At 44.4% G+C, this 13,660-nt stretch overlaps 1 protein-coding gene across 4 annotated transcripts in view; it reads right to left on the bottom strand.

The window, feature by feature from the left end:
- RARB (retinoic acid receptor beta) overlaps positions 1–13,660 on the bottom strand; it is a 192,317-nt gene that overhangs the window by 80,583 nt on the left and 98,074 nt on the right. For 2 of the 4 annotated variants that reach the window (XM_086614249.1, XM_086614250.1), the window contains exon 1: positions 10,306–10,462. The exons of 1 other annotated variant lie outside the window; for it this stretch is intronic. In XM_086614249.1, coding sequence (XP_086470375.1) covers positions 10,306–10,462 — 157 coding nt within the window. Of the gene's footprint in view, positions 1–10,305; positions 10,463–12,632; positions 12,717–13,660 lie in introns of those variants that run through there. One more of the 4 variants, XM_086614247.1, reaches the window with a different exon arrangement.

Here is a 13,660-nt window from a genome sequence, read left to right as displayed (position 1 = left end):
CCATTCAGAAGACTTGTTTTTCATCAATTATTTGTTATTTATCTGATGTAAATATAAGAAGGTCTAATTAAAATGTATGACTCCTTATGCAGCTTCTTGTCATTAAGACCAATGAAAGCATTCTGAAGACCATAATGAAATAATTATGTTTGCCTTAAGAATCCTCTTCAACAACACATGGCAGTGCTACACTAAATTAAAACATCAGGAACTAAATTTCTCTTGCATCTATTTCCATTTTCACTAATTATACCCCCAAGCCTTCCAATAGACCAGGCCCTAAAATTCTTTTGAAGCTGAAACAGCCTAAGGAACAGCAGCCTTTCATAGTAATGGACTTTGATGAAGAAACAAAGGTAATGCAGCCCTGGAAGCATTAATATTTCAAATAGAGTTATCATGTGAAAATATGTGTTTATTTGAAAAAAGGGGAAAAGATTGTTGGTATAGAGCCAAATATGTGTTCCAAGGAAACCGATACTCTGATCTAATCTCATTTAATTGCGTCATTCCTTCCTCACCTCTTTTCGTCAGAGTATTTTCTTGTTCTGCACAGAAATTAAGGTTAGTAAAAGCATAACAAACACGGTATTACTGGGCAGTGTCAGAGTATCATGCTGTAACTAAGCTCTGCTTTCACATTTTGGTAAAGGTAAAACAGCCCCTGTGAAAAATTGCAGCGTTCGTACTGGACTCCATTTCAGGAAGAGGGGAACAGCTATTTTCCCAAACCGCCTCCAGACATGGAGTGCTTCCTAACATAGCTCGTGCTTCAACCATGAAGTCTTGCAGGACCTCTCCAAAACACAGAAAAAGGAAAGGATTCGGATAAGAAAAAAAAAACAACACAGAAGGATGTGAGTCAGCTCTGACTTCTTGCAGGCAGCCGAAGGCTTCATTTCAAAACTTCGGAGAGATAATGGAGCCTTCTTGGCATGGTCTCAGAGAAGTGAATGTGGCAATACATGCAAAGCGTAGAAAGACGAGCAGCTCGCATACCTAACCTGCACAGCATGTGACGATACGCACAACCAGAAAAACACAGCTGGAAAGTGCTCTCCAAACGGACAGAGGAAGGCTGAGGTTCACCGGGGGACGAGTACATGGGAAAAGTATATTTTTCTGTTAGCCCCCTTATCAAAGACACTTTGCGCAAATACCTGGAAGACACAGGTGGTTTACCATTTGTTCTGCGTTGTACATCTTGGTGTTCCAAGTGCGAGATGAAAACAGAAGGATCTTTAAGACAGAGAGGTCTCAGAGACTTTCCAGCCAGCCACTAAAGAGGACCTGACATATACCTTTATCGAGTAACTAATAAAATTTCTTCCTCGAATGAATGAAAAGAGCGAACTCGAACAACGAAGTAATGCAAAGAAATTCTCTGAAAGGTGGGGGAAAAAAGAAAAACTTCCTCAGACCAGAAGTTGAGAGGCAGAAGTATGAACAACTGCTTAAAACCAAACCACCAACCTCTCCCTCAGGACTTGATCTTAACAATCAAAAAGCTCACACAGGTGTGACTTTTTAGCCAGTCCTCCGACTTGTGCCCCAAGCCAAAAAACGCAGGTTGGTGGATCAGTGCTCTCTGCAAGGAAGGGAAGGTTTGTAGAGAAGATAGGATCTTTGATTAGAGCAACCCAGAGAGCCATGCAAAAAACCCCAGGGAGTCGAGCTTTTGGGAGGTAGGGGGGTGGCACAGGCATTTCCCTGAGCCTGAACCAGGGCCCCGGGAAAGCATCCGCCTGCGGATCAAATGCCCGGGTGGCCGCAGCCCTTGCCAAGGGGGAGGTTTGGGCAGGTCTCAGCAGATGGCACTGTGACACAGGTTTGCGACTCGTTTTGCTTGGTGTGCGAGTGAATGTTCAGTCTTGGAAAGACAGGCCACGCTGGCCTCCATTGTGGGTTTTTGGGTACAAGATGAGGAACTGAAGAGGTGCTCGGAGACAGAGAGAGGTGAGCGATCGGCAGAGGAGCCTGCACCCTGTCCTGGCCTCTGCCCACGGCCAGTCTTTGAGCAAGAATGCTGCGGGCAGGAGGCTCCGAGACCCCCAAAAGCCAGGGTACAGCTGTGCCATGCCTGAACACCGCTATCCCAGATTGGGATTTGTGAACAAGTGAAATACTTAAATTGGCTTAAATGGTGTTACATCCACTTACCATGCAGAAGCCTAAGAATCCTCTTGGTATTGCTCACCAGCTTGGCAGAGGAGTGATTCTGGTACAAGACTGGAAGACAACAAGGAACTCTCGCAGGAAAAAGACTATATACCTCTATATGACATGCTGCTGTGCCACCAGCCTGCTCGGTGGAAAAGACCACTGGAGTGGAGTAATGGCCATTTTGGGAACTCACCACAAGCTGCATTCAGATAAAAAAAAATAATCACAGTATTCGAGAGGTTTTTTTTGCCTTATTTGACTGGGGTTGGTTTGGTTTGTTTTGGAGTGGGTTTTTTTTGTTATTATGGTTTTTTTTTTTAATTGAACCATTCCTTCCACTTTTTGTATCTTACAGGCACAATTGGCTTTCTAGGATTGAAGTACCCACTGAAGGAAACCCGAGTTAAACCAAACTATGGCAGTTGTCTCTGGTTGGTGCAACACCAGGCAACTTGTTTAATTGCTCCATACCTCTGCTATATATCTTTAAAAGGAGAATGATCCTTCTTTCTTTCTAAGAAGAAATATTGGACATTCAGCAGCACAACAGCAAGAGCTTTTACTGGTATTTTGTAAAAGTACTAGTACATAAATGACTGAAGTCTCACTCACATGACCACTCTGTGTCTAAAGCTCTTATTAAAATCGAGGGTGGAGGGTTGAGTGCATTTAAGTGCTTCACTAGATAAGGCTCTAGAAGACCAAAATATACCTAATTTGTCATTTTATTGCTCAAAGATCCTTGCTAAAAACACAATGTGAGCCTAGAGAAAAATATTATGGTTCAATGAAAAGAGATCCTCCAAACCATTAAAAGAAACTAAGCGGTGCTAAAAAAAATTCTTTGTTGCGAGATGTTTCTCTGCTCTTTTTCTTAGGGGATGCACTTAGACAGTAAAATGTAAGTCCCTGAAAGTGCATAAAATGGAAATCCCTCCAAACTATAGATGGACTTTAACATCATGTCCTTAGTGGTGAAGATCCAGAGCACTCTGAGAATTTATAAATACTCATTCAAGCTTTAACCTATTAAACCTATACAAGTGTCGCTTGCATGTGTATATTTAACTTACATAGTTTTATAATATTCAGTTTATATATGGTATAAGCAGGGGAAAGAAAAATCACCTTGTCCAAGGGGAACAGAAGGTATATTATATACTCTGTGTCTAGGATTCTTTACACAGACTTGCTGGATTATATTTCCATCTCTCTTAACAAAAGTATTTGAAGAAGCTGTAAGGCTCAAACAGAACACTAAAAGAAAGTGGGGTCAGTTATATAAGGGCTGGCATTAGTTTGTTAAAAGTTTTTTTCCTCCCCACTCCCAAATAAAGGGACAAAGAAGTGAACATTGTGGGAATGTGTTTCTAAACCACATGATATCCTTATCAGATTGTCATGTACAAGGGAGGTTCTCACACAGGGACCCCATGCTGGTGAGCTGCCGTGAGCTGCCCCGTCACATGATGCAAGTTCTCCGCTCCTATTCAGATTACTAAAACGAGCTGAAGGACGCTAGATTTTCCCCTCCTCCCTCTCCCCCTAAAACAAGCAAAATGCACAGTGACACAGTCATATTAATTCGCTGCCACTGGGAGAACAATTCCGAGCAGCAGCTAATGATGAGTGAGTATATGAAGAAGATAATCTAGCTATTAAAATCTGTACCACAAGTTTGAAACTGTCTCAGATTAGTATCTGATGAGCGGACTTTAAGGCAAGGAAGCAAAGAGAGAATCGGGGAAATCTGTGAGTCAGACAAAATACAGAGAAAAAACCTCAGCTGACTTGTAAATTTATAGAAAGAGAGCAATATGTTTTTATAAACAAGTCTCACATTGTCTTACAAGCATCTCTATTTCCACTGTTGTGAACTCTGTCATCAAATTGATTTTTCATATAGTTTGGGGGAAGCGGGAAGGTCCCTTAAAATTTTTAATATTAAATGAAGGTTCTAAACAGTAATTGGTCATTTAAATATGCGTCCTGTTTTCGTAAGTGCTGAGGGAGCTCCTAGATGCTCAGCATATTTGGAAATGAAGCCATGAAATGTGATTTAGGATGCTAACTTTAGGCTACTGTTTCTGACATTCTTAACTTTTGAAACACATTTGCTCATGCAACGACGGATTAATAAATCCCAGACCTTAGATTATCTTTAAACAGACAGGTTAAAATCTATGTTTTGGATAAAAATTGTTTACTGAATACAATTAGGAGGAACAGCTAAGAGTACTGTGACCGAAAAACTGCACAGAAGAATCATTCCCACATGATACCAGTTTGTTTATTTTGTACCTAGAATATGGTTCTCATAAAAAAGCAGCAGTAGATGAAAGACATTACTCTTGGTTTGCCTGCTAGAAAATCCAGCTTTGCTACTCTCCTGCCTATACTTTTTCTTGCAGTACAGAGAAAATTATTATTCTGTTACGTTAGAACAGTTCTGAGCATTTTGTGGCTTGTATTTTCATGGTTCCATTTGGTTTGAAAGGGCTTGAATTTCAGCAAGAAGTGGCATGGGTCACACTGCATGGGGACAGACTTCATGCACGTGAGCAAAGGTCAAAATCAATCATAGCTTTGTATTTCCAGGCCTATTACTTTTGGCAGTTTACCCTGACAGAAGGGGCTAAAATATTTGCTTCCCAAAAGGAGTAAACATCAATAGGAATAGAATCGGCTTCCCAACCACGCAGACGATGAGAAACGAGGGAAAGGGATCTCCTCCTCACCGTAGCCATTAAGCCATCTAAACGTTAGATGCAACATTTTCAGCAAAAAGCTGAAAGATTTCACAGCACAGTGACTTGAAAAGGACAATAGGCCTATTTAGGCAATTACATTATGCAGGCTTTGTTATTAGGCAGCCCTGCTCAGTCCCAGAAAGTCTGGATAATCAAAAGTGTCCAAGTACAGGAAGGGGAAAAGTACAACCCCACCCTCCCGCACAGCCGCTGCCAGGACCTCTGGATTGAAGGGTAAAGTCTATTTACCGAAGCTCCTTGGCCATTTCATACATCAACTGATATCCTTTCTCGTGGGGCTGCGCGCTACAGCCTAGAAAAGCTCTGGAAACCCTCTGAAACCACAACTAATTTGGCCCCAGCCACCCACCCCTGTAAATTCACTGCTCGGGCGCCGAGGCTGCTGCAAGGCAGAAACTGCGAGGGGAGAGGGATGCTTCCCGTACCCCCCCTCCCCAACTTCGCACGCATACCAGCGCTGGTCCCCACCGCCAAACAGATCTGGAAACTCATCGCAGCTGTGCTCTGCTTTTGAGGTCTCAATAGGACGGGGCACGGCGCGGCAGCCAGCAGTCCTGCCGAGCACAATGTCCCTTTCACACACACACACCCCCCCACACCCCCCCAAATCTAAATGCTGGCTGTGTAACACAGCCACACTTCATCGGCGGCCTACAGGGCGCTGTATAAATCAGACCTGAGCAAAAACAGTCGCGTGGGGGTGTTTGGGGGGGCGGACGTACGACTCGGTGTTTAGGGGACCCGGACGTACGACACGGTGTTTAGGGGACCCGGACGTACGACCCACCGAGCGGGGGACGCCGCGCTCGCCACGGCAGCCCCAAGCAAAGCCCCTCGGCTCGGCCCGGCCCGGCCAGGCGGCAGGGCAGGCGGGCCGGGCACACGGCTAAGGAAGACGGCTCGGCAGTTCAGCGAGGATTCAGCTGGACGCGAGGATGACTAACTTCGCGGTCTGAAACATTCTCTCTCTCTCTTTCAACTCCTTAACTTCGCCGTAACCCGTTTCGAGGCAGTGCCGCGCCAGCCTGGCTTTGTTCTGACAAGTTGCACCTTCGCTGCTGACGGACCCGTGCAGGGAGCGAGGAGTCCCCGAAGACACTGGCTTTTCCTCCAAGCTTATCCCACCCTGCTTCACCAGCAACACCTCTCATCGGTTTTTGTCTGCAGGAGTTTCTGACAGTGGTGCGCGTCCATCAGAGATTCCTGTGCCAGCAGCCGAACCAGGCTAGCTGTACCAGGGTCTGCACAGAGCAGAGTTGTTCTCGTTTCAATCCATTTGGAAGAAAAACATCCCCCGCGCAATTTTTTTTTTTTTTTTTTTGAATTAAGGGGATCAGAAACAAACACTTTTCATCACATATTTCAGGGCGTTAAGCTACAAGTATAAAAATTGAAAACACATACTGTGTCCCTAAGCAAATCAGTCCCAGGGATTTAGCTGAAAAGTTATAGATGAACTTTAAAGAAAATAACCTGGTTCAAACAGATCTTGCCTTCTGGGCGCTAGCAAACACACCTGCAGCAATTTGATACTTGGGAATGCAGATTACAAGTCCTTCACTTCAAAATGTTTGTTTTTAAATTCAGAAAGATGAAAGAAAATAAAGTACTGAGCTTTTTTCTGTTGAGCACAGATGTTTCCAGCATTTCCAGTGCTTTCAGGGAACACGAACCTGACTCAAACATCACCATAATCCAGAATTCAGAAGGAAACGCGTGCCTTCTGGAAGTCCCGTCTTCCACGAACTTTCTGAAAGTTAATACCTGCTAGATCCTCTCTGGGCAAGCACTTCCCACCAAACTGAAATAAGAACTGTACACTACAGGAGCCCCAACATCCTACTACATTCTGCTGCCATATCCATAACTTTTACCTTCATGCAAATTTCTTATTCTTCTAAACCTAACAAAATGTGGTAGGCAGTAGTCTTCTACTCGATAAATTAGCTGAAACACTACATACTGCCAAATAAACTTACTCTTGTTTTGAGCCTACTCGTTTGGGTGGGTTTTTTTTCCCCTGTTTAATTAATGAAGACTAATGAAGACTTTTTTAACAAGCTTTTCCAAGTACAAAGGAAAAGCGCCATTCCTAGCAGCTCTTTCTCTCTCAAGGCCAGTCCCGTTCCCACTTCCGCAGTATTCAGTTAGCTCACGTTTCACCAAAAGTTACTCGTTTTTCTCTCAATATTTGTTTTCACTGTACTACAAGGGAGCAGAAAATTCTGCTTTACTTAAAAAAGGATAAATTACTCATTCTTGCAATCTTAACTCTTTTGTCCTCTTAAGAAATATTCTCATCTAATTTGATTATACTGACCTGATTATTATCTTACAAGAAATGAGTGAGAACAACTTACGATTAAAAGCGCTGTCAGCTCTCCTCTCATTTCTGAGTCCCTAATTTTCTTTGCAAATAAATAATTTATTTTTAAACCTATAACAATAAACTAGTATCGCATAAAATGTAAATGCGTATCAGTGCAAAATTAGGTATTTTTTTGTGTGCTCATAGCACACATTGCAATACACAGTGGCTAACGTTTGCGTTGCAAACCCACAGCAGGTTTTCCTCCCACAGAAGGGAGGAAAAAAGTACCACACAAGTAAAGGTCATGTTTAGGTTGCGCCTTACCCTCTATTTTACTTTGCAGACCCTTGTGGACTAGAAAACTCGCGATGCTGCAGAGTGCGCTTGCTTAGTGAATCGTAAGAGGATTAACATACTGAAGATGTGCTGGAGACCTACAGCATTCTGCCCTAACCCTGCAATGGCCAATTTTGCCAGCATTTCAGTCAAAACCCTGATGGTTTTGTTACTGGATGGTTACTGGCATGTTTGAAGTCTGCACAATCCATGTATTAGTCCTCAACAACCATTTACCTTTTACTCTACAATCACATCTCTATCAAAGCATATTTCTAAGGCCTAAAGCAATGGCGGCAGGTGTACTGCGTTATTATGGCAGAGCCAAAAATAAACCAACAAACTAGACCAAAAAAACTAGCTATTACACGTCTAATAATTCAGAATTTGGCTGTGATTACATTCCGTAAATCTCACAGACAGCTTCATAAAATAGAGGAATCAGGAAACACTTGAGTTGGACATTAACATTGCTATCTTTGTACTTAGGAAGCAGCTGGAGGCAACATTTAAACCATGAAAGGCTTTCTGGACCACAAAAAATGCTTGTTTTGTCCTTATTTTCACGAGATGCAAGATACAACACTAAAACTCTCAACTCCTAAGATTTTATAATCCGATTACATATATTTACTCAGACATATAAAGTGCTCACACTTTTTTCAAAATTAAAACCAAAACTTGCTCTAGAAATCAAACAGAATTCTTCATTTGGACCCTAACTAAATTGCTTTTCCATATTTCTATACCATTAACTTTCACAGTTCAAATTACAGCCACCATATTATGATTCAGGTTGGGGCCTGACTGCTTACAAAGTTACAAGACTGGATTCCTGAAAGCATTTGCCTTTATTTTTTGTTTACTCTTGTTAATATGAGCTTCTTTGATTAGCTCAACGTTGCTGTTATCAACACTTGTCTCTTATCACAGGCCCTAGGCAAATGACATATTTACTACTCATTCCATTCTGATAAGGGTAATCCTGTGTTTAACTTGCCCAAGAACAAACACCATATATTTTGGTTTTAAGAATCTTGCTTCTAGGTATTAACACATACAAGAGAACGAGCAGGACATTTTTAAACCAGAAGTTATTTAAAGAACATTTTGCAAATATAAGCTTTTAACGACAGCATACGCCTCCTACTCCAGGAAAGTTTATTTAATTCCAAGCTTCCGCAATATCACTGCTGAAGCTATACTAAAGTTTAAACCATGGAAGAAGGAAAACACATTTTTTAGTAAAATATCTGGTTTGGAGGCTTTTTTCACTCCTAACTTAAGCTCTCTCATAGCTAGTAACATTATTTTGAAGTAAAAGCTTTGCTTCATATCTTGTTTGAAGCATTCTGAAAACAGCACAGAGAAAATAAACATCCCATGCTGAACTTCACAGTCTAATTTTAACTGTAAAGACATCAAAACATTTGCAGTCTTGTAGGCTGGTAGCCACTGATTTTTACAATTCTGTTTTCATTACTCAACCCACACAAACGTCATGTGGTGACTGAAAACTGTGGAGCAGAGTGAAGAACACACTATTTCACCAAACTTCTAAAACTTATTTTTCAGTTCCCCCCTCCACCCCTTTGAGATAAACTGTGTTGAAGACAGAACTATTCTAATTCCTAGGTAACTTTTTAACGTATTGCAAAACAAAAATTTCCAACAGAATTATACGGTTAATGGTGTACTGAAGTGCCCGAGAGCGTGCTAAAAAACATTTTGATAGATAGCCAAGTCATTTATCTAAATCACCGTCAGAGCAGTGAAGCATCCTGCAAGCTTGTATGCAGAGTATAAGGTGATGCTTTCTGGCACTTTTTGTCATTTCTCAAACTTCAAACTGTGATGTTAAAACGCTGCCAGTGTTTACCATCTACGTATTTCAGCAACAAATCAAGACCCTGTAACATAATAATGCATTTTCAGAAGTGTCCTACCACTAACTCTCCCTCCTCCGTTACCAGTGCAACGCTGCCTGAATCTCAAGGTATAGAAATAATTGATGGTTAAACTCAAAGGGTGTTCACAGTAAGTAGTTTTCTAGCAAAACAGCAACTTCTTAGAGCAACAAAGTGAAGAAGAAAGGTGGCAGCAAGGTCAGTACGAAGAAATATTGCCTTTTCTTAGGTAACTTAAAACTACTGTCTGATTTTTGGAATGGCACCTACCCACTGCAATTCCATGTCATTGCAAGAACTGTACAGAGCAGAATTTGAATTGCTTGGCTTGGCTGCTCTGCTAAAATGCACTTTGAGACAACACGCATCCAGATTATCAAACGTGGTACAAAATTAGTTAAGGAGGCAAAGAAAAAAAACAAACACTACTACAGAGATGTTGCATAAATTCGTCCTTCACTGTTTGGAGTTTTGCAAGTACTTGCTGTTACTGTATTATAATTTTATGTGTTCCTGCTTGGCTCCACAACTGTTGTCAGGATCAATATGCTACATGAGAAGGGATAAACAGAAAGCAGCCCTGTGCTTCTTTCCTTTCTCCTTTCTTGCCAAAAGGAGAAAAAAAGCTTGCAAACCACATTTTGCACAAAACCTCCCCTCTCCCCTCATTACCTCTGTGCTTAATTACAAGTACCATTTTTAAATAAATAATAATAATAATAATAATATAATAATAATAATAATAATAATAATAATATAATAATAATAATATAATAGCAGCAGCTTTAAAGTGAAAAAATAAAGAGTTGGGACCTACATTGAGCACTGTGCCGGTGTTGCCACTCTGTTTGTGCCAATCCACTGAAGCATGCTTTGAGAGCCTTCTCCTGGAGCATGCAGGAAGACGGACTCGCAGTGTAGAAATCCAGCATCTGAGCAGGGCTCACTGCTAGAACATCCATACAGTCAAACATGATTCCCCCTGCACAGAACGCCTGCAAAAGTGCTTTCCTCTAGGTGTGGAGGAAAATGGCACATAAAAGTACACCCAACTCCATCAAACTCTGCCCCTTTTTTGGCACGTAGGCTGTTGGTCTTTTTCCCAGACCAGAATCATGAATTATGACAGACACCAGCTAAAAGCCTGTAATTGATCCAAATGATCATTTACCATTTTCCAGGCTGCCCAGCCAATCCAGCAAGACGGGGGGAAGCGAGCCGCATTCCAAGTTTTAGCTCCCATCAATTTCCCCCCAAATTTCTTTAGAGTCAGTCCCGCTCCTCGGGCGCTCGGTCGGTGGGTGCCGCGTCCCGCGCCGCGCCGCTCGGCCGCTTCCCCGGCACGAAACGGCTCCGGTAGGGACTCGGGATCCCCCTCAGCCGTGAATAGATCCTTCTGCCTCTGAACAGCTCACTTCCTACTACTTGTGTCACAGGGAATGAAAGATTGAATTGCCTAATATATGCGAGTGAACTTTCCGTGAACCCTTCCCAGGCTGCTAACCTTCAAATGACCCAAGCGGTCTGACATCACCAGCTCCCAGGATTCTCACACGCCTTCACAACTCCCAGCAGCCCTGCAAAAAAGCAGGGCGGGCGGGCGGGCGGGCAGGCGAGCGCTTGCCCCAGCCCTGCCGGACTCGCCCCGCGGCCGCCGGGCGGGTGGCAACGGCGGGTGCGGGCGGGAAGCCAACTTTCCAAAAGACGCGAAATAATAAAGTAAAAACAAAACAAAACAAACAAAAAAAAACCCACCACACAAACAAAAAACCACAACGAGGAGGAGGGGAAAGGGGGTGGGAACTGAGAGCGCGATGTTTTTGGAGGTTGCAGAGAACAGAGGATTTTTTCGATTTGCTAAAACTTCCATGCCCCCCCGCGCCCCTCCCCGTTCCTTTCCTCTCCGGAGAGGCCAGGAGCGAGGTGCGGGCGCCAGCCGCCGTACCAGAGCCGTGGACACGGGCTTTCCCCCAACTTCTGGGGCAGCTGGGCTGGGTGCGGAGCAGCCTCACCCCAACCCAGCCCTGCGCTCGCCAGCGGCGACCCCCGTTTGATGCCACCCAGCGAGGCGATGGACGCCCCTGCCAGGGGAGGGGGTCAGGTCCCGTCTCTCCCCACCACTCCCTGTCCTCGCTCCTAAACCACATAGAGGTGTGTTACGGCTGCAGCGGAGTCCGGCCACGCTGCCCAGTGCTCCCACGCCTCCCTGCTGGGATGGATTTGGCAGGCACCATCGCCCGAGAGGGCCTGTCCCTGCCACCCAGCCCGGGCAGGAGGCAGCCATACGAGCCCTCTTCTCCCCAGCCCCGGGGCCACCGGGTCCTGCCTGTCTCTGATTAGCAGAGAGGGGCCGGGGCTGCTCGTGTGACCTCGTAGGGGCTGTATCGGCTTTCAGAGGGCTAATGAACCCCAGCTCCTTGGGGGGAAAAGGCAATGAGCAGGTCTGTGAGGAAAGGGACCCACCCCAGGGTGCTGGGAGGGGAGACGGTGGCTGCTCCCTCCCCAGGGCAGGCAGCCCCGGCTGCCCTCTCACAGCCATTTAGATGGCACGGGGCTGCTCCCACCAAAACACCCACAGAGGTCTCGGTGAAATCGCACTCCCCGCAGCCCTCCCTCGTGGCAGCAGTAGGTGTCAAGGTCTTCCCAGGTCTGCGGCCAGGATGCCACAGCCAGCACCCAGCACTGTGCCGCCCCACCTTTTGCACCAAGCCAGCAGGGAGCCCTGTGCTTTCCAGGTAAACAACTACCTTCTGCAAAGTATGGCTCACAGAGAGAGACTCCATCGAGGCCTCTGCCAGTCCTTATTCCTACAGACACTTTAAAAATAAAAAACAACACTCTGGAAACACTCTGTCTGCTCTCTTATGAGCTCAATGACCACATGCACGCTTTTTTAAGCAAGTAAGCCAAGTCACCTCAGCCCTGAGCAGATCGAGCACCGGCCTGGAGCAAGGTTTCCCGAGGCACGAAGGAGCCCCACTTCCTGCCCCAAAGCTAGCTTGGGTCAGAAACCGGAAGATGAAACCCCTGATTACTGCTTGTTTCTTGAAAAGCCCAAGACAGGAGTCAAGCGGAGTGGGGGGCACTGCGCGCGGACATGGCACACAACCGGCGACTGTAAAGAAACGCTGGGGAAAGACTCACTCTGGGATTGTGCAGACAGTAATGGATGTGGTGTCCCCTCTCCACAAAAAGTCCTTTGATGAACCGAAAGCTCTCTGACAATGCCTGCCAATTGTATTAACAAAACTTTTCACACAGGTTCAAGAATTTAAGAAAAATAAAACAAAACCCCCCATGCAGCACACACACTTGTTCCCTGAAACTGATATATCCATGTTGAAAACCAGTTGCCAGCAAAAAGACCTGCTGCAATCTGGAAGCGAATCCGTTTGAAGAGATAAAAACAAAAGCTTTTCTTAGCCTCCTTCCCCTCAGACGGGAGAGCTCTGCCTGTCCCTGCAGCAGGCAGCCTCTCCTCCCGTCTTCCCTCCAGGCAGAGGAGATACAAACGCTGGAGTTTAACAGCTTCTTTTTAAGGACTTCCTTGGTTCGTCAGGGTGTCCTCCCCAGCCCAGACTCCTCCAGCCAAAGAAGCTCCTGACACTCTGTAATCCAAAATTATGCACGGCACATGTTTATCGAAAAAGCCATCCTTCAGGGAAGGCTTGTTTAAACCACGTCAGCACAGCAAGCGGCGTTCGCTGTATTAAAAAAGGCAAGTGGAAAACTGGCTAATTTTTGTTAAAATCTCAGCTGGCTACATTGCCTCGATTTTGTTTTGAGTAGAAAAGCTAATTAAAGGACAGTATTTTCTAACTGGATGACACAGAACACATGAGAAGTTCAGAATATGTAACGCTTCACCACAAAAATAACTGGAAAGGATGATACAAAACACATATGTTTTGTCAGTCTCTAATTTAGGGAGAAAACGGCATTCTGTGTGGACCAAGGCTCTAGGAATAGCTTAAGCTTCTGCCAAGAAAAACATATTGCCCATGTGAATTAAAATAAACAAAATCAGACAAACAGAAATACAGTTATGTTTATTCCATTAGCAGTCTTACCACCATATTTAAAAATAAAACCTGCTCGTTGTACCTCAAAATGCAGACTGGCAACTTCTGAAAGTAAATGTCAGGAAGTCACGCTTAACTGCATATGAATTG

This window comes from Tauraco erythrolophus, chromosome 7, assembly GCF_009769465.1.
Source record: "Tauraco erythrolophus isolate bTauEry1 chromosome 7, bTauEry1.pri, whole genome shotgun sequence".
Classification (NCBI taxonomy): domain Eukaryota; kingdom Metazoa; phylum Chordata; class Aves; order Musophagiformes; family Musophagidae; genus Tauraco; species Tauraco erythrolophus.
Note: the sequence above shows the minus strand (reverse complement) of the source record. Positions and strands in the feature narration are given on the sequence as shown.